Below are 17,081 nucleotides of genomic sequence, written 5' to 3'. Positions count from 1 at the left end.
CAACATTGGATAAAGGCAAAAGATGTAATTAATCAGTTTGATTTCCGAAAGATTTTTATCGTCGATTAATTTTACAAAATTCTAGCTCATGGATGGCCGGTCGAATTGAGGTTCCGGCCCCGGAGGAGGCGCGTATTCGCGTAGCTGGCGCAATGGTCCCGGGATGCCGGTTGAGCCGACGCCGCGCCGTGCTCCGAAGGTTGCCGAGCAACCGGTGAATATGCGCAATTACCAGAGGACCGGGCGAGAACGAGCGAACGGACGCTAAGTGGGAGTTACCGAGGAGATTGTAAAATAGAATGTATCCCGCAATTACCCGGCCATCTAACGCGATCGAACGTAAGAGCCTGCCCGCGATTATCGTTCATGGGATCGGAAGTAGCTCCGACACGGGCCAACCGGCCTGTCTTCTGACCGTTTCCATCCGCGAGACGAAACTTTCATACAACTTGCTAACTTTCCCATCGTTTTTTTACATAATACATTCTCTGGTACTATTTTTATTTCCAATATCCGTAGTTAGAGAATATCGGATATTTTTCATGATTTTCTTCATATCCGTCGTGAATTTTTAGATTGTCTGTTCGTTATAAATTCACGATTGAATTAATTTGATTTTTTTCCACAGTCATAGCTTTTATCAGAAATTTTTTTAACGAATTTTAAGATCATCTATTGTTGAAAGAATTTAATATTTTTCCAATTTATGCTTGAATTAATTGGGTTTCTCGGAAGCCAGACTAATTAATTCCAGTTTTTATCTGGATACGTGATTAATATTGCCTTTTCAAAGAAACGGATTATTTGCTTCCATAATTTTATTTATTAGAAGAAAATGGCATAAATTCTCGAAAAATTGCAACACTAGATTCAATTTCCCTTATTTCCCAATTTATGGAGTTAATCGATGTGAATTCCGAACAGCTCGATTTGAATTTTGAAATGTTTTCGATGGTTTTCGAACTAATTAATCACAAGTATCATCGCGAAAACATACGGAGAAACATTGAAATTGTAAATTGCCGGCGTTCCTAACTTGAAAAGAAATAGGAGAAATATTAAAAGCATTAAATTAAGGTTGCAATGTATACCGTGAAAGCTTTCCATTAAAGGATACTAAAATAAAGAATGAAGTTCTCTGCGTCAGATCCACTCGCGGCATCCCATGCTCTGACGCGTTTACAAGTTTTACGGCGTAGCGCCATGCGGATAAACACATTCCTCTCTAACAATATTATCTCACAAAACATTTTCACGTTCTATCTACGTAAAAGATACAAGTTCTACGATATTATATGACGAACTACAATAACTGGAAAAATATTCTATATTACGTAGTAACCCTCTGCATGCAAATCTTATTCACCACCAACTAGGCTTCCACAAACAAGCTCTTTGAGACGTCTCCAAAGAAAAATAGCCAAGATGTTTAAGTTCAAACAAGCTACAACGGAACTAAGTCAATTTTCTTCTATAATTTACTAAAAAAAAAAACAAAAATGGAAAACTACAGGGAAAATTTTACAAATTCCCACTCACATTTATCTTTGATCCTTAAATTTTTTGAGGTACGAATTTATTAAAATCGTTTTAAACTGCTAAGTTTTTTTTTTTATTGCGAATTGATTTTTTCTAATAACAATTTACGAACATACTTATTAATTTATCTGTATTAAATAAAAAATATACAACGAGATAGATTTTTTAAATGATTTTTTTCTAATTTCAGAGCATGTTAGTTACATAACATTTCATAAAGTTAACATTTCATAAAAAGACAGATGGAAACGTGTACAATTCCAAAGTAAAACTGCTCGTTTCACGGGAAGGAAACATTTTCGCACACAAGGGGGATGACAATTGCGAATGAAAATTCTGTTGCATTTAATTGAAGATCGAACGGTAACACGATTCGCTAATCAGACTTTCCTTTAATCCTCGGGGCTTACGTCGAAATTCGGTTCAGCGTTTTAATTGTCTCGTTGTCGGTCAAAGCTCCGCACTGGAAAGCGGCTCGATAAATATTAATAAGAGCGTTTTGTAACCGGGGACCGCGGGGCTCGTAAAACTAAAATACACGGTCCGTAATGCGGGATCGCGTTCCTCTCTCGGAGTTTCACGCGATTGAATCGACCGTCGTGTCTGGAAGAACGTATCGAAGGATTGAATCGCGTTAACCTCTGAAAGGACGCCTTTTAAATTTCCTTTCTCTATTCACCGGTGACTTTTCTTCCTTACCAACTCTCAGTTTTCCAAACGAAAAAACGTTCCTACATACACTACGTTAATTCGTTATCAAAGGCACGACGGAACTAACCGCAGAAATATTTTCCCTCGAGCTTCTCTACCCGCCATTCCGCTCTCCAAATACGATCTTTCTCGAAATATAATTATTCCCAGCCGAATAATTATTATTACACCATAAATGTTTGTGCAAATTCATGTTCTTATGAATGCAACTGAAATGAAATTTCTTCGTAGCTTAAATATTAGAACACGTATTTTGTTTCGAATATTTGGAGTATTTTTTTCATATTCTGTGTGTTCTAGAAATATGACTGTTCATGATGAATGAATGTTTTGTTTTAGACATTTTGGACATTTTCGCGTATTCCACTTTCGTATTTATTCGCTGCCTCCTCTGTCTGAAAACGAATTTGAATTTACCAACTTTTAATTCCGAAATTACAAAAGCGTCTGGTTAACAGATTAAATTTTCCATAAACGCATAAACGTTCTAATGATTGTTATAATCCCTCGTCAAATATTATCGGCATATATTCCATCGCATACACGATGACCCATTCTACTCTACACAAGCGTACAAAAAATACATATCAGCAACTTATATCATCTTGCTGCCAGCTGTCAGAGACAAAGTTCTCTCGTCTACGAGGAATTTCGACCACTCCTTAGGTATCATTAAATCCACGCCAGTAGAAGAAGCAAAAAGAGGAGGATCGTATAACCTTTACGACGTCCCTAGGAATCAAGGAAAACACGAGGGATGAACACAGCCAGAAAGAGACCGTAAGAAAAGGAGCGAATTCTAAGACGAAGAAGAACAGGCTAAATAAGTGAACGATGCGCTATCGCGAACGACGCAGACGATACGAGCGGTTAGACGACGTCCAGGAGTAAGCGTCGAGATTATAAGGAACGCATACAAACCACCCCAGCTTGCTCTCTTCTCTTGGCGACCACGTGGACAGAAGACAGAGAACATTCAACGAACAAGCACAGCTAGAGCTACCTTGTACAACAAGGACGTCTCGTAACTGTAACCAGCGAGGGGGAGAGAGAGAGAGAGAGAGAGAGAGAGAGATAGATAGATAGAAAAATACCTGCAAGAAACAGTAAAAGAGTGAAAAGGAGGAATATAGAGGGGGTGGTAAACGAAGGCAGAGAGGAAAAGGCAAAAGGAAAGCAGGACGCAAAGCTGGCAATGAGTAAGGAGAAGGATCAAGAGAGATCTTTCGGTGAGTGGAAGGGAGAGCTAGATGATTGGCAAAGAGAAAGAGGATGAAGAAGGAAAAAGAGAAAAGGTAACATGAGCGATGCGCTATCGCAAAACCCTGGCAGCGAACGCGGCACGACGCCGGGGTCGGCGCTATCGATTGGCGTCGGCGTTTCCTCGACGTCGCTATTTGCCCGCCGCCGACGTTTCCTTTCTCTCTTCCTCCTACTCGCCACCCTCTTCCATTCTCCCTGTCTTGCTTCCTCGTACGTTCTCACCTCCGCTCCGTTCATCCTGCTTCGCCACCCTCGAACCACCCTCCTTTTCGTCTCTGTTTACCCTCGCTTCTTCTTCTCTCTCGCTCTCATAACGCTTCCTATAACGGTGTCTCTCTCTGTTGCACGGAATCACCCTTCTGTTCGTCGAGCTTCTACTATCTCTATATACTTCTTCTCTTTCTTCTCTATTTCACTACACATTAGACGATCCCATCTCTGTCCCGCCGGATGATTCCACCACCGGCTAGAAGCAACCACCCTTCGTTCTCTCGCCATCTACACCCCCTTGTGCAGCCTGCTAGTTGCATAGCTCTCTTCGTTGGTCCCTCGTTGCTCTCCGTACCCGCTCCTACCCTCCCCCCCGTCCACGACTCTTTTCCATCCGACGCGGTAACAGGTGTTGCTCCGGCCCCGAACTCGTACAAAATCGATGGGCAAGAGCCACATCGGCGTCGCGGCGAGGGGTGGGTTACCCCTGCCGGTTCGCTCTCTTGCTCGGCTTCCTCGTTCCTCTGCTCGTTTCAACCCCTCGATCGCGGAGCCAGCCAGAGCTTTATATATACACGTATACGTATAATGCCTGGCGTGTGTGTTCGCGAGACGGTGTGGCAGTTCGTTGGAGATGGAACGGAGCAAAAGCGAAACGGAGAGACGACGAGCAGTACGCTGCTCACGCTTGACAGGGGATGGTTGATAAAGCGGAACAAGGAAAGAAATAACCAACGTATAGGATAAAGAAGGAGAAGCAGTTTGCGAGGGTGAAAGAGGTACTGGAGATGGTTTACGGAGCAGGACAGAAATAGGGGCAAAGTATGGAAGAAAAAAAGAGACAAAGCGTAAAGAGGGTGGAGGAGGACTGGGAAGACAGAGAGGGCAACACCGGGCAGGTTGTGTGCAGGCCTTTTAGGGAGGGAAGCGAGAAGGAGCTCTGCACGAAGCGAGGAGGAAAGGACGCAGGCGCCCAGGACGCGGGGCGACGCTGCTCGACGACGCTGCATTGGCAGTTGCACCCCAGCCACACCCGGTACGAGCCATGTAGTCGGGCTACCCTCCACCGCGATACACGGCGGACAATTGTTGCTTCTGCGCCCACAGGTGGTACATCTTCATCTTCGATCTTCGTGCCCGTAGACGTTCGCGTCCGGTGTGCCACGTCGTCGAACGCGACCGGGGCCCATGGACGAGCCTCGATCTATCGTTGACCGGTCGACCAAGCGCGCGTCGTGCTGCTCGTAACCGCGCTCTGCTCGTCCATGTCGTGCCTCTCTCTACGTGTCTAGAGACCCTAGTGTTACTTACGTGCCACCGCTTGCAAAAACCTATTTCGTTTCCTCGTTCAACGTCGTTTTCAACGTTCGCCCGTCATTTGTTTCGTCGTCGTGGTTACTTTTACGTATACTTCCGTGGTGCTGCTTTCACGATACTCGCGTCTATGTGTATTGTGAGCTTGGGTTTTCCGTGTGCGTTACTCGAAGCAACCCCTCTACGGCAAACGATCGAGTCGTATCGAACCGAGTAGACAGGTAAAGTCGAGCCTGAATTATTTCTGCGTTAATCGAAGGTGTTAGGGAGGAAGAGGAATAGAAGAAAGAGAAAGGTGGGACGAAGAAAGAGTACGAGGAGGGACTAGGAACGCATACGTGGTTCGTCGCCGTGAGCCACCGGCGATCCAAGGCTGCGACGAGGCCCGCGAACAGCCGCACGAGGGCAGAGTTGTAGCTTCACGCGGGTTCCTCCTTTCGCGGTGCTTCCCCGCCGTACAAAACCAGCCATCACCAGTGCGAGGAGGCTAAGGGAGGGCGAAGAAGTCGCGCAAAGTCCTCCTACGGGTTTGTTCCTGCTTTCTGACTGGCAAGCAAGACACCAGGCTACCGGTAGACACTGAGACAGGGTGAAAGAGAGAAAGGGAGAGGGGACCACTTACCAGAGGGAGTTATCGACTACACACGTAAGGCGACAGCGCACACGTACGGATACACAAACATCGCGGACCTGTTGTCCAACTTGTTGCTCGTCCCTGCAAAAGGCACACCTCGCCTGCCTCCACGACGCACACGTTTGCTTTCCGAAAAAGGACCTTCGGTTATTTACAATTCGTTAACTCGAAGATAGCAGCTTGAATTTTCAGCTGGAAGAACCACAGCCTGGCTGGCTCGGTCTGTTATTCAGCCTACCGAGAGAATCGCGATTAATCGAGCGTATTTTATAAATCCGCTCGCTCCAGAGATAAGAAACTGGTGATTCGATTTGCTCCTCTACGCTACTGGAATTGTACCTTCTTATTAGAAAATCTGTTTAATGGTGGAAGATTGAAGGTTCTACGAGAGACTGTTTTTATCGGGAACATTGGTGATTGGTGTATCGAGAAGAAGGAATATATTGGGAAAGATTTTTTTGAAATTTACTGGGACGGTTTTAGAGAAGAGTAAGAGGAAGCACGCGGCGTCGCGACCATTATTTGTCGGATTCACCGCACTCGAAATCGCCGAGATGAGGGTATCGTCGCGAGAATGGACACGCCCGATGCTGCACGAGAGTGTTGCCGGCAGAATGGAACGATGCTCGGATCAGGAGGGCGAGTAGACGGTGAAAAGTAGTCCGAGTGGCGAGAACTGACCTCTGAGAGAGACTCGATGCGGTATCAGGACGAACCGAGATATAAAACATGAATAATTAAATACAATATGAATATTCGTAAATAATCACGAAGTATATGTACATTTTTAATAACCGTGAACACTGAAACAAATTTTAACCGAAGAGAGTTTTTCAAGCGGCGTACGAAAGAAAATTACTGAAGAGAATAGCGTTAATAAAAATAGTTGATACGGATTGTTTGGATTTTATTAAACTACGATGAAGCGTATAGATGAAAGATTTATCCAGAGGATAAGGAACGTAAGCACCGGAGGCGACAGTAAGCGGAAGACAGGGCAAAAGTAGACGAAGACCGAGGAATACCGTAAGAACCACGTAATCTTCCACCCGTGAATACAACGAAAGCAATATTACAAACAAGGTAAAGCAACAAAGAGAATCTAAGAAAAGAAACAAAAGAAGCAAACTAAGAAGAAATAAAGCAAGGCAAGCTACATTTTTCTTTCTCTCTTATAAACTCGAGTTACACCGAGGAATCTCATCTGGAACCACGTACATTAACACGCACAAACCAAGTGTTATTAAAAAGAAAGTTTCCAGTGAGGAAACACTTCCGGATAATCCCAACTTCCGGGTGTATCTGAAATCTCGAGTTGGACTGACTCGCTTCGCCGAAAAGATATTTTAATATAAATCTATACACGTATCTATATATGTGTATATATACACACACTATATAAATACACAAATATACAAGTATATTTATACACACAGACACGTGTGTATATATATTTACGTGAAATACACACGTAGCTCCGTTTGAAATCGTGCAACGACATCTAGAATTAAAATACCGCCCCCAAACGGCGATCGGAATCGACATTTCCGGTAGAAACGAGCCCGCCACAAGGAAGTGTCCCGTTTTTATCAACTCTGCGAATCGAATATCGATGCTGCAATTACTTGGAGCTTGACTAGTTCCTCTCGAGACGCTCGTGTAAGTCCACTTGGAACACGTTTCATCGTACGACACAGGGAACACAGGACGAAATTTGTTTAACGAGCAAGAGGAGACTCGATAGGTGATCCAATCGCGAACAGGAAGTAGGATGAGGACGAGAAGATTGACGATGAGAAACGAGGCGTTGCTGGGCTGAAGCATCGATCGTTCGATCGACCGTAATCCTGGTGGCCTCCACGAGGACCACCAGGGCGACATTTTGCGCGAATCGAAACCACGATCGATCGTTTGATAAACGACGATCGTCTTCGACTGAACGAACGTCTATCTGGTGCTCTGGAAGTACAAACTCGGGAAGAATTGATCATTGAGAAAAATATTTTGTTTTTCGAAAAGAATATAAACATTGGAGGATTTCTTCTTATTCGTCATACCTTTTTTTAACCAGAAATATAATCGAAATAATTCAATAAAAATCTATCCGATGATCTGGAAATACGAAGATAGAGAAGAATTTTTTTCCAAAAAAAATCGAAATAATTCAATAAAAATCTATCCGATGGTCTGGAAATACGAAGATAGAGAAGAATTTTTTTCCAAAAAAAATATAAAAATTTAAGGATTTCTTTTTGTTAGTTGTTTATTCTTCATCTACATCGGATCTGAATTTCTCCCTATTTAGGACCAAGAGAAAGAAACCAAAAGCCAAGATGCCGCGGTGTTATATGGTGAAGAAGGCCCTGTGCAACAAGTATATAAGCAACGTTGCCAGAGGATTCGAGAGCTGGGGTCGCGGAAGGACCACGCCATCGCCGACCACCATACAAATCCCAGTTTCGCCCATAGAAGGGAGCGTCGCACCCCCTGTTGCTCAAGGTACAATTCTGGCTCCGGCTTCTTATAGTTCTACCCTTGGCTCGATTATGATCCCTGGTATAGTAATTAAATGGTCGAGCAAGATTCTTTACGATAGAAGCGATAGGTGTTTGGGGATTTCATGTTTTATGGAGTACGTGGGGGGGGGGGGTTGATTATAGCTCGAAGGTTCTCATTGATTGATACTTGTTGCGATTGAGTACAGATGTTAAGATTACGAGATTTTTACTGTAATTTTGTTATTTTTTCTTTTTTATTATATCTTTTCTTTTTTAGTTCTTCTTTATTCGGGTGTTTGGATTTATTGGAATTTGGTCGGATTTATCTTTTTTATTTATTTAAACTTATTTGGATTTATTTAGATTTGTTTAGATTCATTTGGATTTATTCGAATTTATTTGGATTTATTCGAATTTACTTCGGTTTATTCGAATTTATTCGGATTTATTTAGATATTTTTAAATTCGTCTGGATTTATTGCCATTTATTTGGACTTTTTGTTATTCTTGGTGGACGTAATCGGACTTACTTGAATCTCAATTTATTTAGACTTATTTGAATACGTTCAATTTTATCTTACGTAGAAAATATTTTCAAACGCATACTCAAAAGAATTATATAGCATCGAAGATTATTTTAAACCATTGCTTGCATGATTCTCAAAGCGTTATCATCCTGAAAAGGGATGAAGCCTCGATTACAAATAAAAATAATAATGGTCGATTTTGAAGCGGAAAATCGATCGCAGTCGCGCGTGAAGATTCAGAAACGAGTATCGTTATATCACGACGAAGAATGTCGAGCGATATCTTTCTTGCGATTATTACGTTCAATTAATACGATTGTTGCTATTGGACCGTGGTATTGATTCAGCCTGTAGCCATATATCGTTCATCTCGTGCCGAGGCACTGCACGGACGCGTGTCTTGCTCCTAGCAAGAAAACCTTCTGCATACTTTTGCACAAAAACTAAATTGCCCTTCACATCGTCTATGTAGTGGGAAATAACTAGTGAACGATGCAAGTGAATGACGTGGAAAATGTGAAAGAATCATTCTTGATATAGGTAATTTCTCATCTGAATTTTATGCCAAAGGTTCTCTTAAAACATTAAAACACTTTTACTCAGTTGAAACTAAAGCGAAATTGAGATATAAAAAATTCAAGGACTGCAGAAGGATTTAGTCGAAGGATTAACGTGTCAAATACATACAAACTCTTCCGTCTTTTTATAAATGAACCGTTCAGAAACTATATTAATCAACTCGCATTACACTACGAAATTAGGGCCATGATGTATATACATATATTTTTATAAATACTTTTAAAGAGGCTTTGTCGTTACGATATTTTAACGTCGTCGTGGTGAAAATTCCTAGCGTCGGAGTAATTCGCGGTAACGTGTTACTCACCACGGCAAAGCTGCATTAATTGTCTGAATTGTCGTTCCCGGTGGCAGCAGTTTCCAGCAACGGCCCCGTTTATGCTTCGCGTTCAGTAATCGAGTGAATGAGAGAGTGTCATGCGAAACTTGCCGGAGACGTTAATGGAGCTACAAAGACCGCACTTAAGACTCGTTACAATGGCAGTACACGCTTGCTTGGAGCCTCTCTCGGTAAAACCAGGCCAATCGAACGTGAAATACGAACGATTTCCATCGTAAAAGCGTCAGAAACTTACTGAAGATAAAACATTTCGCTTGACGTTTCAGTTAGGTCGATTTAAATGGTGAAATCTTGAGAAAGGGACAAATTTCTATGATCAAAACTGAGGTAATATATAGATACAATAGGTTCATAAGTTCTCCAGATTTTCAATGCTATTGTACGAAGATAGTTGTTCTTACTTGCATTTTGTGAACTTTCTGGAGTTTCCCAATTAAGCCAATCGATACTAGAATTAATATCGAAATTAACGAATATCAATTGTTTCGAACGATCAAACATCAAAACAACATGCAATCATTTGATCTAGAAAAATCATGATACTTCAAAATCTTTGAAAATAGCCTATGAAATCAAAGAATTCTCCCAATCCAAGCACTCAATAACCCACAATTGACTCAATCTCATCTTCTTGTAGCTCGACTGCTGAAAACGCAAGACTCCGTAGATCTCGGAGAAAATTGCAGGCTCATCACGCTGTCACGCTAATAGCAAAGAAACTTATCCCAAGGGAGGTGTCCGTGAAACACAGCGACAACAACACTGAATCGAGACTCGAAACAATTCTAAGGAAAAAAAAGGAGAAAAGATAAAAGGAGCGTCGTTGAAACGAGACACGCAGTTTCATAACCGAGTTATCGTGAAATTTTATATCCGCTCGGTCGTACACTTTCCTTGGCCAGCCACCCATCCCCTTTGACCTCGTTTCCAACATGCTTGCCGTCATAATCCCTGGTCCTCCTTCGTCTCACCCTCTTGCCACTGCTACAACGAGGTTCGACACTCTTTCGTTGGCACGTCGACAACAGAAGAACTCGGCACGCTCCTCTCCCCCGCGATTTCTCCTCGTTAAACCTCGATTAAAAAGTCAAATTAAGAAATCGAGTTACGCGCCGCGCTGTCGCTCGTCAGTTGTCTCGTTAATATCGCATTGTCGCGGACGGAAGGGACGAAATAGGGCTGACGATGCTGTTTCCGCTCCTTTGCTCAAAGTGCTCCTGGTTCTCCTTTGTGTTCTTTTTCCTTTTTTTCGACTTTTCCATGCCTTTTTCTCGGAGGAAGGAAGGCAACCGCGGTTATTGAATTGCATCAGCTTCCTCGTTTCGCTTTGAGAACTTACCTGGAACGATGGAGCAGAGAATTTGAAGTATCGTTCAAATTTTAGAATTTATGAGCCTCGTAACGTTAATAGTACCTCGAAATTGTACCACACTATGGTTTTAAACTTGTGGTACGATCAAAGCAGGAAGATTCTACGACTCAAAGTAAGACGATCATTGACTCCTTCCCGTGCCATTCAGTTCGACGAAACTCGGGCCCAAGTCCAGACCGATGCTCATAAACAGGAACTATCATTCAGTCACGATCGTAACGGGCCAAAAGATAGTCCGCGAGCTCGGCTTATTATGTTTACGTTTGGCCCAAGTATCTGGTCGCGAGTCAGACTCGCGATATTCATGTTTGGGCCAAAATCTTCATCGCGAGTCTGACTCGCTAAAGTACGGGAAGGGGTTAAGAGTAACGAAATTACGATGGATATTTTAGTTTCGAAATCAAGTTGAGAATCTACGTGGAGTAGAAAACAAAACACAAAAATAAATCGAAGATGTAGAACAAGGCTCCCTTCATTTAAGGCCTCGCTACTGTGGAAATTTAATTTGAAGATTTGCAAAGTACGTATGCACCAGGCTAATTCTTGCGTTAGGACTTAAGTTCCAATAGCGCGTGCTATAAACGACAACAAGATTGGTCGCACACCGAGCCGTTTCACGGTTTGGCTGAGCGTTCGAAGTTGTGCAAATTGCACATGTCTTTCGATATGTAAATGCATGTGTAAGGTACAACTAATTTTATTCTGCAAGATGTTTGATAACTAATTACTACAATTGATCATTAAACAAGAAAGATTTATTATCTTGATGTACGACGTCTCCCATCCGATTGTAGGTTAAGGGATTAAGAATGTTTAAACTCTATATCTTGCAAAGACCATTAGTTCTATACACATCAACGGTATTTCAAAATTGTATATAAGAATTGGTCATCTTAAATACATCAATCGACTTTGTAAACCAGTCACAGCTGCAGAATTATCTTTTCTGTCGCAGAATACCTGAATGCGAAGTCCCAAGATACGACTGCAACGACAGGAGCGAAGACGCTCGAGCAGAATGTCCCGAAGGAGAAGGTAAACGAGCCTAGCAATGTGGACATGACGGCGACGACGAACACCACGAGTACACCATCGACGGAATCTTCGACTGCAGCTCGAACGGAGACATCGGTGATCACCTGCACAGCTACATGCTCACCATCCACGGTGGTAGCTCCGCAAACGACAGAATCAATCGCCTTGAGCGTCGAGGACACAACGATCACGACATCCACGTTGCCTTCCACGGCTCCCAGATCACCGTCCAAAACAGTTCACACAGACCATCAGCAACATACGACCGTGCTCCATTACACGCCACCGAGGGAGCCTTCTCCATCCTCGAACACCGCTACACCGTACCACGTGGAAGAAACAGCGGATCATTCCACGTCTGATTCAAGGATAGGGTCCAATAACGGCAATGTGATCACCAATTACGTGTCCTCGATGTTCAAAGACCGTTCAGCGGCTGAAACAGAAGCTGCACACGATTTACTAGAGCTCTCAAGATCGTTGCCCCCATTACCACCGCCCAGTGTCGCCATCGGGCCACAAAACGTGATAGAGTCACCTGCAACCGATATCCAAGAGATGACGGTGTACCAACCGAATCAACCGATCTACCAAGTGAACACTATCGGTTTAACAAGTTCTACAGTCTACACCCATCACCAACACCAGCAACCAACAACTGCGAGCATCATTTACGAGCCCAGCGCAACGATAGTCCAGCAAACGGGCAGCGTGTTCATCCCACTGTCCCCTGTTCAAGAGATTCTGCTCACCTATAGCACGCCGTCCATCCCGTGCACGCCGACCATCCCGTGCACACCGACCATCCCGTGCACGCCGATCATGACTACACATCATCCACCCCAACTACTACCACAACAACAGCATCTTCTCCAAGCCATAGAGGCAGCACCACCACTAACCCCACCTACGTCAGAGTGTAGCAGCGATATTGAAAATAATAATCCCAATTCCCAACCCAGTCAGAAGGATAAAGAGGTGCAAACAGTGCTCGAACAGAGCGAGGTGAAACCGGCGAGTTATACGTATGACACTTTATTGGTGACTGACGGGAGGTCGAAGAATAAGAAGGTTTTACCTATTCAGAAAACGCAGGAGGCTGAACCGGTTGAAGGACTTGAGACATCAAAGATCGGGCGTTACGTCTGTTGCGAGTGCGGTAAGTTGTTGAGAAAATTAGGAATCGTGAGAAATATCGGGATCAGGGTAGTTGTCGTCAGTGAATTACGCCATCTAAAGTATTCTCATTTTCGTTTCTTCGAGTGTCGTTCATTTCTTTGCTATAGATATTTTAGAAAAGAGAGATATTGAATTTTAATTACACAAATTTTTGTAGCTTCAAAGGCACGGATTAAGCTTTCAAATCAGAGTTTTAACATAAAATGTGTCCCTTGAAAAATAGAATCTATTCAGACCCGAACAGCAGGTCAGCCCCATCATAAAATCATCGTTCTCAGTAACAATTTTCTGTTTCCAGGTAAACAGTACGCGACTTCGTCAAACTTGTCACGACACAAGCAAACCCATCGTAGTATCGACTCGCAATCGGCGAAGAAATGCATCCACTGTGGCAAAGCATACGTAAGCATGCCAGCCCTGGCGATGCACGTGCTGACCCATAAACTAACACACAGTTGCGGTGTCTGTGGCAAGATGTTCTCCAGACCGTGGCTACTCCAAGGACACCTGAGAAGTCACACGGGCGAGAAACCTTATGGGTGCGCGCATTGCGGTAAAGCGTTCGCCGATCGGTCGAATCTGCGCGCCCACATGCAGACGCACTCCGCGGACAAGAACTACGAGTGCCACAAGTGTCACAAATCGTTCGCGCTCAAATCTTACCTGAACAAGCACCTAGAGTCCGCCTGTCAAAGGGAGAACGACGATTCCAACAATGACCTAGATGCACCTCAATAGATTCCATCGAGTTACGGGCACTTTTGGCGCTAGTGTCGCTGCACGTCATCAAGTAGGTTTTTAAGCTTCAGGTACTGGAAAAATTTGAAGAACGATCGACAAGAAATTGGGTCAGGTTTGGGTTATGTTTTTGGTAAAATTCAAAAGAGAATTTATGGAGAGTAATTCTGGGTAATTAAGTAAATGGAAGTTGACGGTGTCGGAAAATGTTTGAAAAGTTGAGAGTGATAATATTAGATACTGGAATAGAATCTTTGATAAGAAAATTTAAAGCAATTCAGGAAGTGGTTGTGAACGCTTGAAAATGTTTGAAGGATAAGAAGCGAGAATATCAGATATTGGAGTAGAGTCTTTGAAATTGAATAGTTATAAGTTCGAATGTTTAAGAAAGTTTGACTGATTAGTGTAAACAGATAACGAATGTAGTAAGATACTTGAATAACTCGAAGATGTTTGATAGATCTCCGAATCCTCGAAATAATTTGTCCTCCAAGAAATGAACTCGTAATTCTTTTCTTTCAGTTGGCGACACATCAGATGATAAACGAAATGAAAGAAAAGATTCTCCAAGGTGCAATCCCTTCTGGTATCAACTTCAATGGGTCAATTCAATCTTTCTGGAATTCAACAGTTCCAACAATGATGACTACTTCGTTGTTTCCCTTCCTCCCTCTCGTAAACTTCCAAAAAATCCCACGAACCATTCTCTCGATGAAAAACGTAAAAGGAAGGATTCGTCCACGAAACAACAGAAACAACGAAGAATTTCGATCGTTGACGTCACAGGTGATTTTTCGATTAACCAACAATCACGAATTCATCGAGTTCCCAGTCTGGGTAAGCGAACGATCTCAAACTGATCGCGATTCATGTCACCAGAAGCTACCAGCAAGCAAGGAACAGACATTTCGAAGATGAAACCCATAAAATAGGCGGACGTTGAACCAACGCGAGAATATCGTGGTTAAACTAACGTTCTGAATTCTCGTTTCGTTCTTCGTGTGAGTAAACATTCAAAGGCGTATATGATTAACGTAAGCTGATTATTAAAGTCGTTTTCGCACAGAGAAAGGAACGTTCGAGGAGAACGGAGCGTATATACAGGGATAAATCGTCGTAAAGTAAGGAGACACGTGTTTCATTGCATCAAGACGCGCACGGTGCGATTCAAACGACATTCCTTTCGTCCATGGACGCTCGATGAGATTCTATTCGTCGTCCGGTGAAATCGATATTCGCGTGGCATCAAGGGAAACGAAAACGACGCTCGTTCGCTTGCCGATGAAGTGTCTGGAATACGATAGGGAGAGGCAAAGAACGAACAGCGCGGCGAAAATCGATGCAATACTATCGAGGGACCATCAATTTGTGAGTAAAATTCATTTCGAATCGCCGATAGTCGATGGGAACCGGGTCAATTCTAGTCAAGGAACTTCGGAATCCAATGAAAATAATGCATGCTCCAAGTACGCTTACTAGTCGATTTAACGACCTTCTCTTTGATGAAACTTGGCAGTTTTCAGATGTCGCGTGGCAATTCGTGTACCATCGTCTCATTCTTATTGATTTTCTGCGTGCTCTTCTGCAATTTGACTTAATGTAATAACCTGTACATAGTGGGATCCACTGATTGGGATCATTAGCACGTTGATAGGAATATTTGACTTCTATCTTAGTTCTATCTTATCTATCTTATCTTATTCTATCGCGCGGAATAAAATAGTCGAAACACAGACTGAAACGTGATTCGTGATAGGGAAAGCGATCTCAAGCGACCAATTAATTTCAGGACAAGCTATAGCCAAAGAAAATTTCGTTTGATTCTCCATTTCATACTTGTCGACGTTTTAACGTGCCTCTTCTTTCTCAATTCTGCTCGACATTGATCTCAACCTCATTCTCAACTTCCTTTCGTATTTATTTTTCGTACAAATGTAGTAATATCTTCACGACGAGCTAAAACAATATATCGTATCGTAACTTGACCGTCGTCGAAATGATTCGCGGGCAAGTTGATATCCGATACCTATCGATGGATGATAGGAGACTATCGATGTTAGAAACGCGAAAAGTTTCCACGCGAACGTAATTTCCTCGAGGAATCGTTTTCCCAAAGTTTCATCGGCGCCCTTGGCGTACAATAGGAACGATGGAGGGAGGATGAGCACACGTCGGAGGTTTTCATCAACATTTCACGTAAACTGGACCACCTGTTGAATGCAGGAATGACCATTGGTGGCGAAAGGGTCGCTCTCTCGTTTCGCTCTCCTAAATTATAGAACATCCTCCCGTAATTTCCTCGTTGTCAGAAGTATACGCCAACGAGACCGCCATTTTTCGTTTTTTTTTCTTTTTCTTTTTTTTTTTTTTTTCTCTTCAATGAGAGATGATTTATAGAATGACTCGATCTGCGTATTAAAAAATTACGGAAATTTGTTACATCCTCGAGGAATTTCCTAATCGCTTATCTAGTCAGAAGCTTCTAGTTGATAATCGATCAGTAACAAAATTTTGAGATTCTTCTTTTATCGTAAATTTCTAATTTAATAACGCAATAATGCAGCTCTTACTCGATAGTTTGTAAGTGCGTAAATTTTTATTTTAGGAGTTAATAAATGAACAAATATTGCAAAATAGACTTAGACTGTTCTATTCTAAGATCGTACTTAGATCGTTAGCTACGCTTTCATCGTTCCTAGTCCAATAGTCGTTTTATTTATCGTCTAGTTCACTCGTACTTACAACGTTCTTAATCGTAATATTAATTTGATATTTTATTATTACGACGGAAGGAAAATTAGAGCGGGGAAGACGAAAGGAATGTCGAATGTATAGAAAATATCAAAGACAAGCACCGGCAAGAAACTGAAAAAAGAAATAAAGAGACTTCCGCTCTAGTCAGTGAGCTACGCTTGTATCGTATCGTTTTATCTTAGGTTGCCTCGAAAAACGGGGCTTAGTCTTGTATAATAGGTGAAGTGATCGTTCTTAAATTTAAGTTGTTCGTGTCGCTATTGCTTTCACGTGGGGAAAAAACGCGTTTTTTATAACGACCGTAGAGATATTTTGGTACGAAAACGTTTTCAGCGATTAGAAAAAAAAAAAACAAGAAACTTAGGGGATCGACCGATTGTATTCGACG

At 42.6% G+C, this 17,081-nt stretch overlaps 1 protein-coding gene across 3 annotated transcripts; it reads left to right on the top strand.

Annotated features, from left to right (window-relative positions):
• Positions 1-3,767: 3,767 nt before the first annotated feature.
• On the top strand, positions 3,768-17,071 carry LOC126878408 (zinc finger protein with KRAB and SCAN domains 3-like). Of its 3 annotated transcripts, XM_050613418.1 has the most exons (6): positions 9,699-9,785; positions 9,882-9,942; positions 10,253-11,507; positions 11,943-13,181; positions 13,500-13,991; positions 14,462-17,071. In XM_050613418.1, the coding sequence occupies exons 4-5, from the start codon at positions 12,047-12,049 to the stop codon at positions 13,937-13,939; spliced, it is 1,575 nt and encodes a 524-aa protein (XP_050469375.1). In that variant the 5' UTR covers positions 9,699-9,785; positions 9,882-9,942; positions 10,253-11,507; positions 11,943-12,046; the 3' UTR covers positions 13,940-13,991; positions 14,462-17,071. The 3 variants fall into 3 exon arrangements, with proteins under 3 accessions (XP_050497134.1, XP_050497143.1, XP_050469375.1); XM_050641186.1 differs by having other exon boundaries at positions 9,678-9,942; XM_050641177.1 differs by lacking the exons at positions 9,699-9,785; positions 9,882-9,942; positions 10,253-11,507 and adding an exon at positions 3,768-8,170.
• Positions 17,072-17,081: the final 10 nt, after the last annotated feature.

This window comes from Bombus huntii, chromosome 1 (genome assembly GCF_024542735.1).
Source record: "Bombus huntii isolate Logan2020A chromosome 1, iyBomHunt1.1, whole genome shotgun sequence".
In the NCBI taxonomy this organism is placed as follows: domain Eukaryota; kingdom Metazoa; phylum Arthropoda; class Insecta; order Hymenoptera; family Apidae; genus Bombus; species Bombus huntii.
This window is presented reverse-complemented; position numbering and strand designations above follow the sequence as displayed.